General features: G+C 36.5%; 1 protein-coding gene across 3 annotated transcripts in view; it reads right to left on the bottom strand.

Moving 5' to 3' along the window:
• Positions 1-587: 587 nt before the first annotated feature.
• Positions 588-17,475, bottom strand: part of CEP135 (centrosomal protein 135) — a 77,687-nt gene continuing 60,799 nt past the window's right edge. For all 3 annotated transcript variants that reach the window (XM_065914584.1, XM_065914583.1, XM_065914585.1), the window contains 5 exons: positions 10,648-10,857; positions 9,610-9,812; positions 8,253-8,357; positions 6,275-6,385; positions 588-2,258 (listed from right to left, as the gene is read on the bottom strand). In XM_065914584.1, the coding sequence (XP_065770656.1) occupies positions 6,286-6,385; positions 8,253-8,357; positions 9,610-9,812; positions 10,648-10,857 (618 nt within the window). In that variant the 3' untranslated portion in view covers positions 588-2,258; positions 6,275-6,285. The remainder of the gene's footprint in view (positions 2,259-6,274; positions 6,386-8,252; positions 8,358-9,609; positions 9,813-10,647; positions 10,858-17,475) is intronic.

Genomic DNA, 17,475 nt, shown 5'->3' on the forward strand with positions numbered 1-17,475 from the left:
TTAGTCTTTTTATTAGAAAACTTCAGGTAACTCCAATATGCAAGCCTGGTTAATAACCACTGTTCCAAGAAGATATTGACATAAAGACTGAGGGTAGAAGTAATGGAGTTAAGACCGTAAGCCTGGAACTAAAATTTTCTAAGATGAAAAAAGAGAGGGGTGTGAGATCAGATGTCTGATAGGTTGTAATAAGGTGAGGTAGCAGATGGCATATTCAATGATAATTAATGTAGTCAACAAACAGTATATACAAGAGAGAAAACTGTACACATACACACAAAGCCTGTTAACCATTTTGTAGACGGATTTCAAACAGAAACTTTGACTTCATTTCTTATATTTTGAACTAAGTGGAAATAAATGTAACTCAGCTTAAAAAAAAAGGGCCTGCAAATCTGAGTTCAGAAATTTCTCCAAATCCCAACATGATAAAATTTGATTTGAATAAATAAATTGTATTTAACTTTAGAATTATGAATATTGCTATCATTATAAAAAATTATTTGTAAGAAAGAGAAAATAAATTGACTGGAAAGTTTATTGGAAAATCTATGTCAAGCTCCATAATTTAAAAATTTTTAAGACAAATTAAAACATCTATAAAATACATTCAGTATTTTAAGATAAAACTACTTAAAAAACTGTAATATCATGGTTATGAAAATAACAATTATGACAAGCTATACATTTTTAATTATAGAAAACATTAAAAATAAAATAGTCAATAAAATATGTCTTGCTGTTGTTTTGGGGAAAACGGGGACAAATATTTAAATATTATTTACATATATTTATTTAAAAATTTTTCATATGACATTGTAAATAGTCCCATTTCTATTTTAGTTTGGTGTAATACATGAATTCACACAGAGGAGATGGAATATATAAAATTACATAGATGGCAGAAAAGCCACATCACTCTCCAACACATATTGAATTATTGCAAAGGGCATAATCCAAACATATAAGGAATATTAATTTCAGAAAAAGAGCACTGCTCGCCCCTAGGTACACACAAACATTTACAAGTTTCACTTTATTAAACCAGAGGAAGAAATAAAATGTATCATAAATAATTGGTCTTCCATTTTTTTATGTTAGTTTTTAAGTTCTTTTTTAATCATAATGAAATCTATTAAGAACAGGATTTTCTTCAAATGTGTATGGTTCAAACACGATTCACTTTTGTATGACAATCTCTTTTTTACTTATGTTCTTATATTAGTACCTGTATATATATAAATTCTTAAAGTTACAACTTTGAAATTGATTGTAAAAAGTTGCTTTCTATTTAATATGCCACAATAGGTCAGTGTTTACATGTTATTCTGGAAGACTGATAATTACAACACACAGATTTAGAAGCAGAAATCTGAGGATTATTGAATGTATATTGGAATCTTAACAAAATGTTTTACTGTATTTACCCCATATCCTTTTGCACTCAAAGTTTTAGATTAGTACAGTGAGGAATTTTATTTAACGAAAAATATCCCAAATTTCTGTTCTATTGTTATATAAAATTCTAAACACAGCTTTTAATTTTGATAGCATTTGTATTACATGAAGAGTCCATCTGATAGCCAAAATAGTATAATATTGTATGTAATATATGAATGTATCTTTGCCATCATAGTTCTTCTAGTTGGTAATAGCAAATTATATATGATAACCATTATTTTATCAAGACCTCTGCTATTATAAGAATAGACCTGAATATAATTCCCTCAATGACAGACAGCAAATTGGCAAACAATTAATATTACATTTAGAAGAAAAAAGTTAAAAATGACAGCCTAGCATCAAAGCAGGTTTTGTGAATTCATCCTTTGTGAATGTATTAAAAATATGGGTTATAAACACAGACACAGAAACCAAATACACTTTAAAAACAAGTACTGTAAGAATATTTACACACACATATTATGGCTCACTAAGAAAAAGATTATTAAAACATAATGTGAACAATAAATTAATTCACAGTATAAACACACTTTGAGGAGTAATTTAAGTCAGGAATAATAAAAATACAGATATAACATCAGTTAGCACTATGAATATATATTCTGTTCTGTCATACATATAAAAATTTACACATAGTACAGCTCTTTTAAACCAAATTTTTTACAAAAATATTCAGTGATTTAAATAAAAGATGACAGAGGTAGGATCTGTGTCAATGTTCATGATTTTCAGGAACAAGTAATTCAAATATTTCATTACTGTTTGTCCTTTCCAACTCACGGAAAGCCATCATTCTGAAAAAGGGGGGGAGAGGAAAGATGGGTTAAGAAAAAAATGATAAAATTAGTATACTCATGAAAAACTGAAATTCAGTAATGTTTTAACTTAAATTACAGTCTCTAATAAAAACTTGCCCACAATCAAGTTATATTTAATAGTTAAGAAGTATTGTTCTCTATTTTAAAAGATATTCTTCTTAAATTACAAAAGCATGTCAAAGTATGAGTACTGAAAGAATGATACGCAGTGAAACTAATGTGGTCACAGAATGTTAATTGAGAAAAATCACTCAAAACAAGAGCTAATATGATGTCTAGGTTTAAAATTACAAACAAGTACTGTAAATTATGTTGTCTGAGTCTTAAGACAGCATGTTTTAGGGAGAGTCAAATATTTTTACAAATATTTTAGAATTTCCCCCCAGAACAAAACAAAAAACTGATAAAAACTTATTGTGAAGATAATTTCTATTAGAATTATATACGTATGTCTATGCATGTGTGCATATTTAATACAAATCAAATATAAGAAAGAAGTATATACAAAAATGCTAATTGCTTATTTTCTCTGAGTTATAGTATTAAACATGTACATCTGAGTTCACAGCAGCATTTTCGCAACAGCCAGAAGGCAGAAGCAGCCCAAGTGATGAGCAGATAAACAAAGTGTGTTATATATGTAGAATGGAATACTATTCAGCCTCAAAAAGGAAGGGAATTCTAAAACATACTCCCAACTTGGATTAAATTTGAAAACACTATAGTAAATGAAATAAGTCAGTCACAAAAAGAAAAATACATAAGGTACAAACAGTAGTCACATTCAGAGACAGAAATTGTAACAGTGGTTGCCAGAGGCTGGGGGAAGGGAAGGCTGGGAAGTCATTTAATGAGTACAGTTTCACTTGGGAAAGATAAAAAAAGTTCTGGAGATCGATGGTGGAGTTGATTTGTGCACAAGAGTGTCAATGTACTAACTGCCAGAGAAATGTATACTTAAAAATGGTCAAAATGATAAATTTGATCTTATGTACATTTACTTCAATAAAAAAATGTAAAAAAAAAGTGATTTTGGTTTTCTTTATACTTTTATATTTTCTCAGTGAGCATTTTTTTAGACATAATAATCAAAACAGTAAAAGCAAAACTGGATTATATAGTTAAGGAAATTATAAACATGGCTTAATATGAATATTTCTATTCATTTATGTGTATTATGGGGAAACCCCTTAAAATTAGCTTTGGTGACAACATTAGACAATATGAATGGAAATGTGTTAGCAATTAACAACATCACTAGGATACTTTGGGAATTTGTTAATGGTTGCAGATGTTTTCTGAACTACATCTACTAGAACAGAAAATGGAAAAAGTTTGGCAGGTATTCAAAAAGTTAAACATAGAGTTACCTTATGACCCAGCAAATCCAGGTACTCCCAAAGATATGAAAACTGACTAAAACACTCTTGTACACAAATGCTCACAGTAGCATTATTCAGAATAGCTAAGAGGTAAAAACAACCTGTGTGTCCATCAACTGATGAATGGAAAACAAAATGTAGAATAAACGCAAATGAATATTATTTGGGGATGAAAGGAATAAAGTTCTGATATAGGCTACACCACAGATGAACCTTGAAGACATTACCCTAAATGAAATAAGACCGATGCAAAAGATAAATACTGTATAAATTCACTTAGATGAAAACCTGGAATAGGCTAATTTTTAGATATAGAAAGTAGATTAGAAGTTATCCGGGGCAGGGGAAGTGAAAATGGGACTGGAGAGTTACTGCTTAATCAATAAAGAGTTTCTATTTGGGGTGATAAAAAAATTTTTTTTTATCTGATGATTGTATAACATTGTGAATTTACTGCCACTGAGTTGCACACTTTACAAAATAGTTAAGAAGGGAAAGTTCATGTTATTTATATTTTATCATAAGCTAAAAAAAAGTTTTCTAATTCATCCCAGCTTTAGAGATTGCTGGTATCCACTATGTTCTAGATCAGTGGTTCTAAGTATAGTGTGGAGACCCCTGGAGTGAAACCTCTTTTCGTAAAACTAGGGAATTACTTGCTTTTTCATTCTTATCGTCTCATGAGTGTACAGATAAATTTTCCAGAGGCTACATGATGTGGAAGGCCAGTTAGTAAGAAATTTTTCAGATCTCTGGGCCCCAGGGTCTCTATCACAATACTCAATTCTGCCACTACAGAACAGCAATCTTAGACAACATGCAAACAATTGGGTATGGCTCTGGTCCAGTAAAGCTTAATTTACAAGAATAGCCAGTGGGGTGAATTTGGCCCTAGTTTACCATCCCTTGATCTAAAATGCAGCTGTGACTCAAGCACAAAAAAATGTTTGTGACACAACTGCCAAGAGGATTTATAATGAAAAGCTGGAGCTCCATCTAATCACATTCAAATTAATGCAGCGGCTTAGAAGTTTTAAGGACACAGTGATTGCAGCCAGCACTGGGAAGTGGTCCTCAATATGAAAGAAGAAAACACATGTTTTAATCAAATAAATAAACGCAAAAGCACAGCAATCTGAAGTCAGTTAAAAGAAGGCCTCACAAACACTGATAAATCTGGGGTATCAGTATATTAAAGACTAGAACATAGTTAATGTTTTTATGTTCTTAATGTTCCTGAGTCACTAAGGAAACAATTATTTTCTATATATTTCTACTGAAAGAGGCCAAAAAATAAATAATTTTTAAAAGGACTGAGGATTGACTTTACTATTTCTTCAAGATAAGACTTGACTACCTACCTTTCAAACTCTGGATCTGACCCATTCATTCCCATGTCCAATGTATGAGCACATCACCTTGACTGTTCCTCAAATATACTCCAGCTCTTTACAATCACTTTGGAAAACTGACTTGCCAAAACTACTCAAGCTTGAACATATGTGTGTCCAGTGTGACCTAACAATTTCATGCCTAAGAGTATACCCCAAAGAAATGTATGGTATCTGTTCACCAACATAAGGTACTAGAATGCTCATCATGTTTCTATCTATAATAGCCCAAACTGAAAATGATCAAATGCTCATCAAAAATAGAACGAGTAAATGGACTGTGGTAAGTTCGCATAATGGAATATTATACAAGACTGAACCATCTACAAGTACACAGCAGTATAAATGAATCTCACAAAAGTACTGTTGAGGAAAAAAAGTCAGAAATATACTTCATTTATAAAATGTCCAGAACAGAGAAAAGGCATTTATGCTTTGAATAACCAAAACAGTTACTTTCAGAGCAGGGATCACAACCAGAAGTGAAGTGCAAGTTGCTCAGTCATGTCCGACTCTTTGTGACCCCATGGACAGTCCGTGAAATTCTTCAGGCCACAATACCGGAGTGGGTAGCCATTCCCTTCTCCAGGGGATCTTCCCAACCCAGGGATCGAACCCAGGTCTCCTGCATTGCAGGCATGGGTTGTTTACTGTCTGAGCCAATTATGACCAGAAGGAAGCCCAAAAGAGAGGTTATATTTTGTTTCTTGATCTGAGTGCAGGTTGCATAGGTGTGTACAATCTGTAAAAATTCACTCAGCTGTAGATACTATGACACAGCACTTTTCTGTGTGTATTTCTGTATGTATACTATAATTTACTTAAAAAAATCTGTCCTGGCTTTCAATATTAAATAATATTTTCTGTCTTTGTCTATACTTTCACTATCTGTTATTTGTACCTTGAGTCTGGGACCTTATCAAATATTACTCTGTGAGATTTCATATTGTCCTTTAATTTTTAAATTAAAGTATAACATACATACAATAAGATGCATGGATTATAAATGTTCAGTTCAATGAGACTTTATAATGGTATACACCCATGTAACCATCACCACCACAATACTCCTTCCAATATACAACATTCCATTACTTCCAAAAGTTCTTGACTACCTTTCTAGGCAATCTCTTCCCCACCGACTCAGAAAACAACTCTTGCAATTTTTATAACCAGAGATTATTAGTAGTTTTGCTTGTACTTGGTGCTATATAAGTACCTTTCTGATAATCAGTTTATATGTTCAGGAGAATGCAAAGGAGACCTCATAGTAGAACTAAGGGGTGGTGTGCGAAGACCATGCCGACGCATCTCTTGAATTGCTCGTTCTCTGTCAGTAAAGACAAACAAGAGATTATAACAAAAAGTGGTATACAAATAAAAGGCTCTGTTACTGCTATTGGTTATGTAATTTCTATTCAATTAATCTGTATTTCCACTAAATTTAAATCATATGTCTTTATATAATTTTTAAGTTGTGGATAAAAGATTTCAATTAAAGGAATATGTACTTAAAGAGATTGTTCAAAGCTCCTCTGAATACAGATTTTTCAAAGCTGAATGGATCCCCTCTCTGCTCCTAGTTCTCCCACTTCGTGCACGTAAATCTAGTCCTCTTCCTTCTTCCTGTATCAAAATGCCCAAATGTTAGAAGTAAAATCATGTTTTCTTTCATGCTTTCCTTCCCCATGTCTGGGTCTGTCCCACAAAGCATAGTGACTACGTTGCCACCTCTACTGTGGGCTGTTCAGAGTGCCTGGATTAGACTTTCTGATTTGAACTTTTCAGGATCTAGGATTTCTACCTCGATAGGCGCTTCATAAACTTTTTTTCCTTATAATCCCCTAAAATTTATTTTTAGATGTCCCCTTAGATGTCCTACCCTCTGTCAAATTTTAATACCCAGATACACTGCTAATGTTCTGTGGCCCATTGTAACACCTAAGGTTTTTTGCCATTCCCTCTTCCTCCAAGAACCCATATTGTCCCCTGTGGTAATGATATTGCCTCTTTAAGAACGCATGGTCTAGCTGGATGGTAAAGAGAAGGAAAGACACAGATTCATGGGTAGATGTTTCCTTGGGGACCATGGGCAAGAAAAAGGAGAGGAATTTAGGGGGTCTCTAACCCAAGGAAATAAAGAGCTTGGTTTAGGACCCTTGAATTGAAGAGAATTTCAACTGTCATTAATAAATGAAAATCATCATATACATTCAGTTTAGCACGCTCAGAAACGTGATCTTCTAAAGTACAAGAAATTAACATTGCTTTCATGACAAAGATGCAATCTCAGGCTTCATCTCTTTGAAATAATAAATATTCATTTCCTAGCAAATTTCATCTATAATCTAAATTGCATATGACTTAAAAATTTTTGATGCAAATGGATTAAGAGTAAGATTAGAGAACCCAGAAAGCTGACCTAAATAAGCAATCTGACCACTATTTGAGAATGAAATCTGAGATATGCTGATGTCTATGGTATTAATATGGTAGAAAAGAATAATGGAAGAAAAGTTAACTTGACAAATTGATTCACAAATTAGATTTGGATTTTAACTGTTAAACCAGGTCTCATTTCTATTTGTAACACTTGGAGATTAAAATTTTCAACATAATAAAGCTAATGAACTGAAATATAAGTGAGTGTGAAAATTACTAGCCTGTAAGGAATATATCGTAAAAATTAAGAACACAGGGTTTACAGTTAGATTTTAGTCTTGGCTCTGCTATTTACTATTGTGTGACGTCACTTTCTAATAATAATATAGGCACAATACTAGACAGTTAAAGGATACATACATAGTATATGGCATATATTTGTTAACTGCCCTTATGATCACACTTGCATCATAATTTGTATTAGAATTTCCTGTTGGCTCATGAAGCTCTGGCTCTTGCAGCATCCTCACTCCTTTGCTGATCCCCTACTACATCCTTTGAAATAATGTCCTGACTTTGCCCAGAGGAACGCTATAGCAAATATTATTTATACAATACTCGCTACTCTGCTGTTTTATTATGGCAATATTATATTATACAACGCATGTTGCCATTTTAGAAAAAATTACCAAAGGAATTTATCTTCCATGTTAATGCCAAGAAAAGTTTGCTATTTATAAGCCATATAAAAGCCTTTTTGGAGTAGAATAGGGAATAAATAAAAACACTGTCCGATGTTAAAAATATTTTCTTACCGTTCATATCTTTCAGTTGAAATCTGCCTTTTCAGAACATCAAGATCTGTTTGTAATTGTGCCATTTTAGCCCGGAGCATGGTGTTTTCCCGGCCTTGACTATTTCTTAAAAATAAATTTTAAAAAATCAAATAAGTAAGTAATAGATACTCTGTTTAGAGTCAAGTACTATGGAATTTTGTTTCTGTTATTAATAAAAACAAATGGAGGTGACATATAAGGATAGAAAGAGACTTTTCAACAATAACTTCATAATCGTCAGGATTTCCATCACGAAGTTTTCTTTTCCATTAATCTCATTTATTTAACAAACATTTACTGAGCTTCTAATATGTGCTAGGCACTCCAGCAACGCTGGAGATGCAAATTTGAAACAACATGAATTGTAACACTGAAATGTAAAGTATTTTTATTGGCTCTTTCTTGACTCCTACCTCGGGAAGAGTAATATTTCAGACTCCTTTTAAAAGTTAATTACTGGGACTTCTCTGGTGGTGCAGTGGCTACGAATCCGCCTGCCAATGCAGGAGACGTGGGTTCAATCCCTGGCCCAGGAAGATCCCACATGTCACGGAGCAACTAAGCCTGTGTGCCGCAACCACTGAGCCGACGCTCTAGCGCCCACGTGCTACACTAACGCAGCCCGCGCACCGCACCGCGAGCCTGCGCTCGCAGAGACCACAGAGGTAAGCCCAGGCACCGCAAGGGGGCGCAGCCCTGCTGGCCACAACTAGAGGAAGCCTGCACAAAGGACTGAAGACTCAGCACAGCCAGAAATGAGTAAGTAAATAAAATTAATTAATTATTCTACTTGTACTATCTATCCTGGCTTTCACTCCCTCTTCCAAAAATATGTCCAAACTTCTCCATCCTAAAAAGGCACCATCATCAATCTCCTAAAAAGTAATCCATGTACTTATGAGGGTCAAATTTCACGCTTTTCAAAGTTTTTTTCCTAATCCATAGCATGAAACACAGCCAACTCTCCCCATTCTGAAATGCTCTCCCTTTCTCTGATTTTCTTCTTTGTTCCTCAACCGTAGACATTTTTCTAAAGATCACTCATTCACTTTCATGGGTACCATTACTGTAGTGAAAATATACATATTACATCTCCAAACATGAAGTTTCTTCTGAATTTCCAACAGGAGCTGCTACATAACCAAAATATTTTGGTTGTTACCACTGTTCCAACTCCCAGCCTCCTCTCCCCAAAAATTGAAAAACAAATTTTTCTTGTTCCTCCAGTATTTTTCTATCATTTTCTTTATGTTACAAGTCTACAAAAAACTATTCATATTGAAAAATTATTTGTGACAGACTATTTCCCTCACATAAGTTGATTTATGACACTTACAGTTTGCTTTCTGAAAGGGTCAACTTCTCTTTAAGTAGCTGAATTTCTGTATCCTTCTCATGGGAAGTTAAATGGGAATGAAATTCTTTATCTCTATTTGTCGCCAACAATGATTCAAGGTTTTTAATTGTATGTCTCTCACTCGACAGTTGTTTTTTTAACAGCTCTGACTCTGATTTTATATTTTCTAATTCCATTGCAACCTACAAGAACAAAGTAAGATACAATTTTAGAGTTACTCTGAAATATTATCTGGAGAGCTATACACACATCAGTTGCTTTATTCTGGGTACTGATTAAAGATTCTAAAATACTTATTAAGTATAATAAAAACATCTTATTTTCACAATAATCTTTGTTATTTCTAGTTAGGATTTATTTTGACCATAAGACCTATCCAACCCTCAAATAATTTTCTATGTGTTCTTTTGTCAAGAAAGGGTAATTAACATAAAACTCTTAAATGTGACCACTTTATCAGCCAGGAGGCCCTTCTGGTTTATTAAGTATATATATTCTGATTACACAGACAAACCAGCTTTGAAGCTTCTCTGTCTCTGAAAATAAAGTTACTACTAAATGAGTGAAAATGGAAACACTCATGTTTAAGAATACATATTGGGTTGTTTAAAGTAATGCTTCAGTTTAGGAATGGAAAGTTCCAGCTTACTCAACTTTCAAATTAGAGTAAAATTTTTATCAGGAAAAATATTCCACTTAGAGAGGAATAAGCTGCTCAATTCTTCACATAAGTCTTAAACAGAGAAAATACACTGGGATATGTTTCTATTCTATAATTAGAAGACTCATGTTCTAAGTACCCATCTGCTTCAAAATAGCACCTAACTTCATTATCATATTTGCCAAAGAAATCTTGGGAATGAATCTAATAGTCAAATCTAGTTGTCAAACTCCTATAGTCAGAAGTCACTGCTCTAAAGGGGAACAAATATATTGGGTAGTGAATTGTAAAGTAAAACAATTAGAGTAGGGCTAAATAAAATAGTATACTACAAGACAATCTTCTTAAGTTCTCACCCTCTCAAATTCAAGATTTTTGGAATTCAATTGTTGGGTCATAATATCTTTGCCTGAATCAAGCTTAATGCAGAGTTCTCTAAGAGATGACAAATCGTTCAACACGGCTGCTTTCTCATCCTCTTGGTGTCTCAGCTCTTCTTCTAACCTAGAGACAGCTTTGGCCATCGACGAGATCTGAGATTCATAAGCATGATGAGCATTCATGTGCTGAAAACAGAAAAGAAGTAAGTGCAAAATTAAAGTCACCCAATAACTTTAAAGGTTTGAGTCTGCATAGCTACAGTGCCACTTTATAAAACTGTAAGAGCAAATTTTTGCAATTTAAAAAACTTTGCAATTTTAAGGTATACTCAGGAAGTTCTCTATTTAAAGATGGCCTATATAAAGATTAAAAAATAAATTATGCATAATTATTAATCATGGTAACTATCTCATATATATCTAGAAGATGCAAAGATGAAAATTATTGTTTTAGGATTGTGAACATAGGGATCTCTGAAGTTAAATTTTTCCTTTATAAACTCTCTTTGTTAAAACAATGATGGAAGTGAAAGAGAAGAATCAAAGAGTTGGCTTAAAACTCAACATTCAGAAAACTAAGATCATGGCATCTGGTCCCATCACTTCATAGCAAATAGACTGGGAAACAATGGCAACTGTGACAGACTTTATTTTTTTTTTTTTCAGACTTTATTTTTTTTAACTCCAAATTCACTGCAGATGGTGATTGCAGCCATGAAATTAAAAGATGCCTACTCCTTGGAAGAAAAGTTATGACCAATCTAGATAGCATGTTAAAAAGCAGAGACATTACTTTGCTAACAAAGGTCTGTCTAGTCAAAGCTATGGTTTTGCCAGTAGTCATGTATGGATGTGAGAGTTGGGCTATAAAGAAAGCTGAGCACCAAAGAATTGATGCTTTTGAACTGTGGTGTTGGAGACGACTCTTGAGAGTCCCTTGGACTGCAAGGAGATCCAACCAGTCCATCCTAGAGGAAATCAGTCCTGAATGTTCATTGGAAGGACTGATACTGAAGCTGAAACTCCAATACTTTGGCCACCTGATGCGAAGAACTGACTCATTTTAAAAGCCCCTGATGCTGGGAAAGATTGAAGGTGGGAGGAGAAGGGGAGGACAGAGGATGAGATGGTTGGATGGCATCATCGACTCAATGGACATGAGTTTGAGTAGGTTCCGGGAGCTGGTGATGGACATGGAGCCCTGGCATGCTGCAGTCCATGGGGTCACAAAGAGTCGGAGACAACTGAGTGACTGAGCTGAACTGATCAATAACATATATACTTAGCACTCCTCAATTGCCTTGAGTTAAATTTTGAATTTCAAAAATGGAATGTGCTTTAAAATTACATACCTAAAGTCATAATTAAATTTAAACTAATAATAATATATAACTTTATGAGTTTAATAACTGAAATAATGATAAAAATTTGAAATAAGACCCTTTTTCCTAGAATGATCCATATTTAAAATGGAGTAATAATTAAATAAATTAGTTAATTATTACAATAAATGAATAATAAATAAAATAAATGAGTAATAAAAATAAATATAAAACTCTACTTCTAGAATTTAGGAAGAATTCCACATTTGAAAATTAAATTATTACACAAGATTTACTGAAATCATCAACATTAAAAATCTAATGCAGTGATGTGAAGATTTAATATATTTCGACAGTTTCAGAAAAATATTTGGATTTTCCAAATATTAATGAATTAGTCAAATTTCCCCAAATATACATAAGGCAATTTCATATACCACATAAGATAGGAACAATGACAAAGAACAGAAGAGCTAAAGAATAACTTCTGAGAATTAGGAGGTTGAGAAACACTGCTTTAGTTACATACTCATAAGAGAAAAGCATAGAAATAGTGTATTAGATTCCTAGGACTGCTGTAACAAACTGCTGCAAATTACTGGATGGCTTAAAACAACAGAAATTTATTCCCACACAATTTTGGAGGTTACAACTCTGAAATGCAGATGTTGGCAGAATTGGCTTCTGGAGGTTCTGAGGAACCATCTATTCCAAGCCTTTCTCCAAACTCCTATGACTGCTGGCAATCCTCGGTGTTCTTGCCTTGCAGACACACCACTTCGATCTCTGCCTTCATCTTCAATTAGCACTCTCCCTCGCGTATTCCGTGTCCAGAGTTCTCTTGTCTCATAAAAATACCAGTCATTGGGTTATGGCCTGCCCTAGTCCAGTATGGCCTCATCTCAAATTGACTACACCTGCAAAGGCCCTAGTTCCAAAAACGACACATTCACAGCTACTGGTGGTTAGGATTTTAATATATTTGGAGGGGACATAATTCTAGCAATTCTCTGGCTTGTCCAAATTCACAAGTCCTTCCCATGTGCAAAATACATTCATTCTATCTATCCCAACATTTCTAGCATCAACTCTTAAGTCCAAAATCTTATCTAAATCAGAACAGGTAAGATTCTGGGAATGGTCCATCCTGGGGCAAAACTCCTCTCCCTTCATGATCTGTGATGCTAGAAAACAAACTGCTGCTGCTGAGTCGCTTCAGTCGTGTCCGACTCTGTGCAACCCCATAGACGGCAGCCCACCAGGCTCCGCTGTCCCTGGGATTCTCCAGGCAAGAACACTGGAGTGGGCTGCCATTCCTTCTCCAATGCATGAAAGTGAAAAGAGAAAGAGAAGTCGCTCAGTCGTGTCTGACTCTGTGCGACCCCATAGATGGCAGCCCACCAGGCTCCGCTGTCCCTGGGATTCTCCAGGCAAGAACACTGGAGTGGACTGCCATTTCCTTCTTCAATAGAAAACAAACTACCTCCCTCTAAAATACAATGGTGGAGCAGAAATAAAATAGTCTCATTCAGAAAGGGAGAAAACAGAAGGAATCGAAGGAGTAAGTAGGTCCAGAATAAGTCTGCACTCAAGCAGGGCAAATTTCATTAGATTTCAAGGGTCTAAATGAATGATCTCTATCTTGATGCTCAGTCCTTTGGGCCTGCGAGGGCAGCCACACCTCTTGGCCACATGGCAGTGGTGCTGCCTTACAGAGTCCAGCAGGAAGCAGTCCAGTCCCCTGGGCCTACGCCCTCTGGGCTGGTGGCAATGCCACAGCCCCACCAGCTTTTGAGCAGCCCTGCTGGTCTCCCAGGCACTCTCAGAGATATTCTTCCCTTTTCCTGAAGGAGAACATAGGTTCGTAACTCAGTTCAGTTCAGTTCACTTCAGTCGCTCAGTTGTGTCTGACTCTTTGCCACCCCATGGACTGCAGCACACCAGGCCTCCATGTCCATCATCAACTCCAAGAGTTCACCCAAACTCACGTCCATTGAGCTGGTGATGCCATCCAACCATCTCATCCTCTGTCGACCCCTTCTCTTCCCACCTTCAATCTTTCCCAACATCAGGGTCTTTTCAAATGAGTTAGCTCTTTGCATCAGGAGGCCAAAGTATTGGAATTTCAGCTTCAACATCAGTCCTTACAATGAACACTCAGGACTGATCTCCTTTACGACAGACTGGTTGGATCTCCTTGCAGCCCAAGGGACTCTCAAGAGTCTTCTCCAATAGTACAGTTCAAAAGCATCAATTCTTCGACGCTCAGTTTTCTTTCGAGTCCAACTCTCACATCCATACATGACCACTGGAAAAACCATAGCCTTGACAAGACAGGCCTTTGCTGGCAAAGTAATGTCTCTGCTTTTTGATATGCTGTCTAGGTTGGTCATAATTTTCCTTCCAAGGAGTAAACGTCTTTTAATTTCCTTGTTGCAGTCACTATCTGTAGTGATTTTGGAGCCCAGAAAAATAAAGTCAGCCCACTGTTTCCATTGTTTTCCCATCTATTTGCCATGAAGTGATGGGACCAGATGCCATGATCTTAGTTTTCTGATTGTTGAGTTTTAAGCCAACTTTTTCTCTCTCCTCTTTCACTTTCATCAAGGGCTCTTGGTTCTTCTACCCTTCCTGCCATAAGGGTGGTATCATCTACATATCTGAGGTTATTGATATTTCTCCTGGCAATCTTGATTCCAGCTTGTGCTTCCTCAAGCCCAGCGTTTCTCATGATATACTCTGCATATAGGATGGGGAATACGTGTAACTCTATGGCTGATTCATATCAATGTATGACAAAACCCAGTGGAAAAAAAAAAAATCAGATTAAAAAAAAAAAAGTTAAATAAGTACAGTGACAATATATAGCTTTGAAATACTCCTTTTCCTATTTGGAACCAGTCTGTTGTTCCATGTCCTGTTCTAACTGTTGCTTCTTGACCTGCATACAGATTTCTCAAGAGCCAGGTCAGGTGGTCTGGTATTTCCATCTCTTTCAGAATTTTTCACAGTTTATTGTGATCCACACAGTCAAAGGCTTTGGCATAGTCAATAAAGCAGAAATAGATATTTTTCTGGAACTCTCTTGCTTTTTCGATGATCCAGCGGATGTTGGCAATTTGATCTCTGGTTCCTCTGCCTTTTCGAAAACCAGCTTGAACATCTGGAAGTTCTCGGTTCACGTATTGTTGAAGCCTGGCTTGGAGCATGTGAGATGAGTACAATTGTGCACTAGTTTGAGCATTCTTTATGACACTGCATCTCTTTGGGAATGGAATGAAAACTGACCTTTTCTAGTCCTGTGGCCACTGCTGAGTTTTCCAAATTTGCTGGCATATTTAGTACAGCACTTTCACAGCATCATCTTTCAAGATTTGAAATAACTCAACTGAAATTTCATCATCTCCACTAGCTTTGTTTGTAGTGATACTTCGTAAGGCCCACTTGACTTCACATTCCAGGATGTCTGGCTCTAGGTGAGTGATCACACCATGTGATTATCTGGGTCATGAAGATCTTTTTTTGTACAATTCTTCTGTGTATTCTTGCCACCTCTTCTTAATATCTTCTGCTTCGGTTAGGTCCACACCATTTCTGTTCTTTATTGAGCCCATCTTTGCATGAAATGTTCCCTTGGTATCTCTAATTTTCTTGAAGAGATCTCTAGTCTTTCTATTGTTTTCCTCTATTTCTTTGCACTGATTGCTGCGGAAGGCTTTCTTATCTCTCCTGGCTATTCTTTGGAACTCTACTGACCTGTTTCTTCTTTTAAGATCCAAGAAGTTCAGCCTTCCTTTCAATCATCCTATTTCTGTCCCTTTCAGCCCAAGCTGGCAGTGTTTCTGCCAAGGTGACTGGATGGATCTATGCGTCACTCACCTAATTGCTTCACCAAGAGGTTGTCTAGCCACAGTCTTGGTACTGCCTCCAGAATACCCTATCTGTACAGGATAGAACTTTTCCAAATCATTGAGTCCCGGCTCCTCTCTTGCTTAGCAATTCCTTCCTCAATTTGTCTCTTTCCTTCACATCTTACTATAAACAGCAGGAAAAATCAGGCTGCACCTTTCATACTTCCCTTGGAAATTTCCTCAACTAAATATTCAAGTTCATCACTTTTAAGTTCTACTTTCCTAAGAGCAGACCATAGTTCAGCCAAGCCCTCTGCCATTTTCTAAGAATCTCCTTTCCTCCAATATCCAAAAACATTCCTCAACTGCATCTGAGACCGCAGTGGAAGAAACATTCTTATTTCTGGACAATTTCCATTCATAATGATTTACATATTTTGTAAATAATAGAAGTTATATCTATAGCTTTCCTGTTTTTCTGAGTCCTCACCTTTAATGTCTACCTTTCTACAAACAATCTTTTCAAGGTAATCAAGGCTTTTCCATCAGTCACTCAAAACCCTTCCAGAATGTGTCCGTTACCTAATTCCAAAGGCCCTTCTCCGGTTTGTTAGAGCAGCACCCCACCTCCTGGTACCACAGTCTGTGTTTGTTCCCTAATGCTGCCATGACAAGTACCACAGACTAGCCAGCTTAAACACAGAAACGCATGCCCTCACAGTTCCGGGGTCTCATGTCTGAAATCTAGGTGTCAGCAGGATCGGTTCCTTCTAGAGGTTCTGTGGGAGACCCTCTCCAGCTACGGTGACTGCTGGCAGTCTGTGGGGTCCCTCGCATTGGCAGACACTTCATTCAATCTCTGCCTCTGTCATCATGTGGCGTTCTCCCCTGGGCCTTCTGTGTCTGAGTCGCCCTTATTCTATAAGGACACCAGTTACCAGACGAGGGTCCACCCTACCCAGCAGGACCTCATTTTAACTTGATTACATCTGCACAGACACCATCTCCAAACAAAAGTCACATTCACAGGTTCTCAGAGCTAGGACCTAAATATATTTGGTGTATGGAGGGGTGGGGGGGGTGCATAATTCTACAGACTACGAGTAATCAATCAGTTCAGTTCAGTTCAGTTCAGTTCAGTTCAGTCGTGTCCAACTCTTTACGATCCCATGGACTGCAGCACGCCAGGCCTCCCTGTCCATCACAAACTCCCGGAGCTTACTCAAACTCATGCTCATCAAGTCAGTGATGCCACCCAGCTATCTCATCCTCTGTCATCCCCTTCTCCTCCTGCCCCCAATCCCTCCCAGCATCAGGGTCTTTTCCCATGAGGTGGCCAACTCTTCCCATGAGGTGGCCAAAGTATTGGAGTTCCAGCTTCAGCATCAATCCTTCCAATGAACACCCAGGACTGATCTCCTTTAGGATGGACTGGTTGGATCTCCTTGCAGTCTAAGGGACTCTCAAGAGTCTTCTCCAACACCACAGTTCAAAAGCATCAATTCTTCGGTGCTCAGCTATCTTCACAGTCCAACTCTCACATCCATACATGACCACTGGAAAAATCATAGCCTTGACCAAACGGACCTTTGTTGGCAAAATAATGTCTCTGTTTTTTAATATGCTATCTA

The sequence above is a fragment of the Muntiacus reevesi genome, chromosome 22, assembly GCF_963930625.1.
Source record: "Muntiacus reevesi chromosome 22, mMunRee1.1, whole genome shotgun sequence".
Lineage (NCBI taxonomy): Eukaryota > Metazoa > Chordata > Mammalia > Artiodactyla > Cervidae > Muntiacus > Muntiacus reevesi.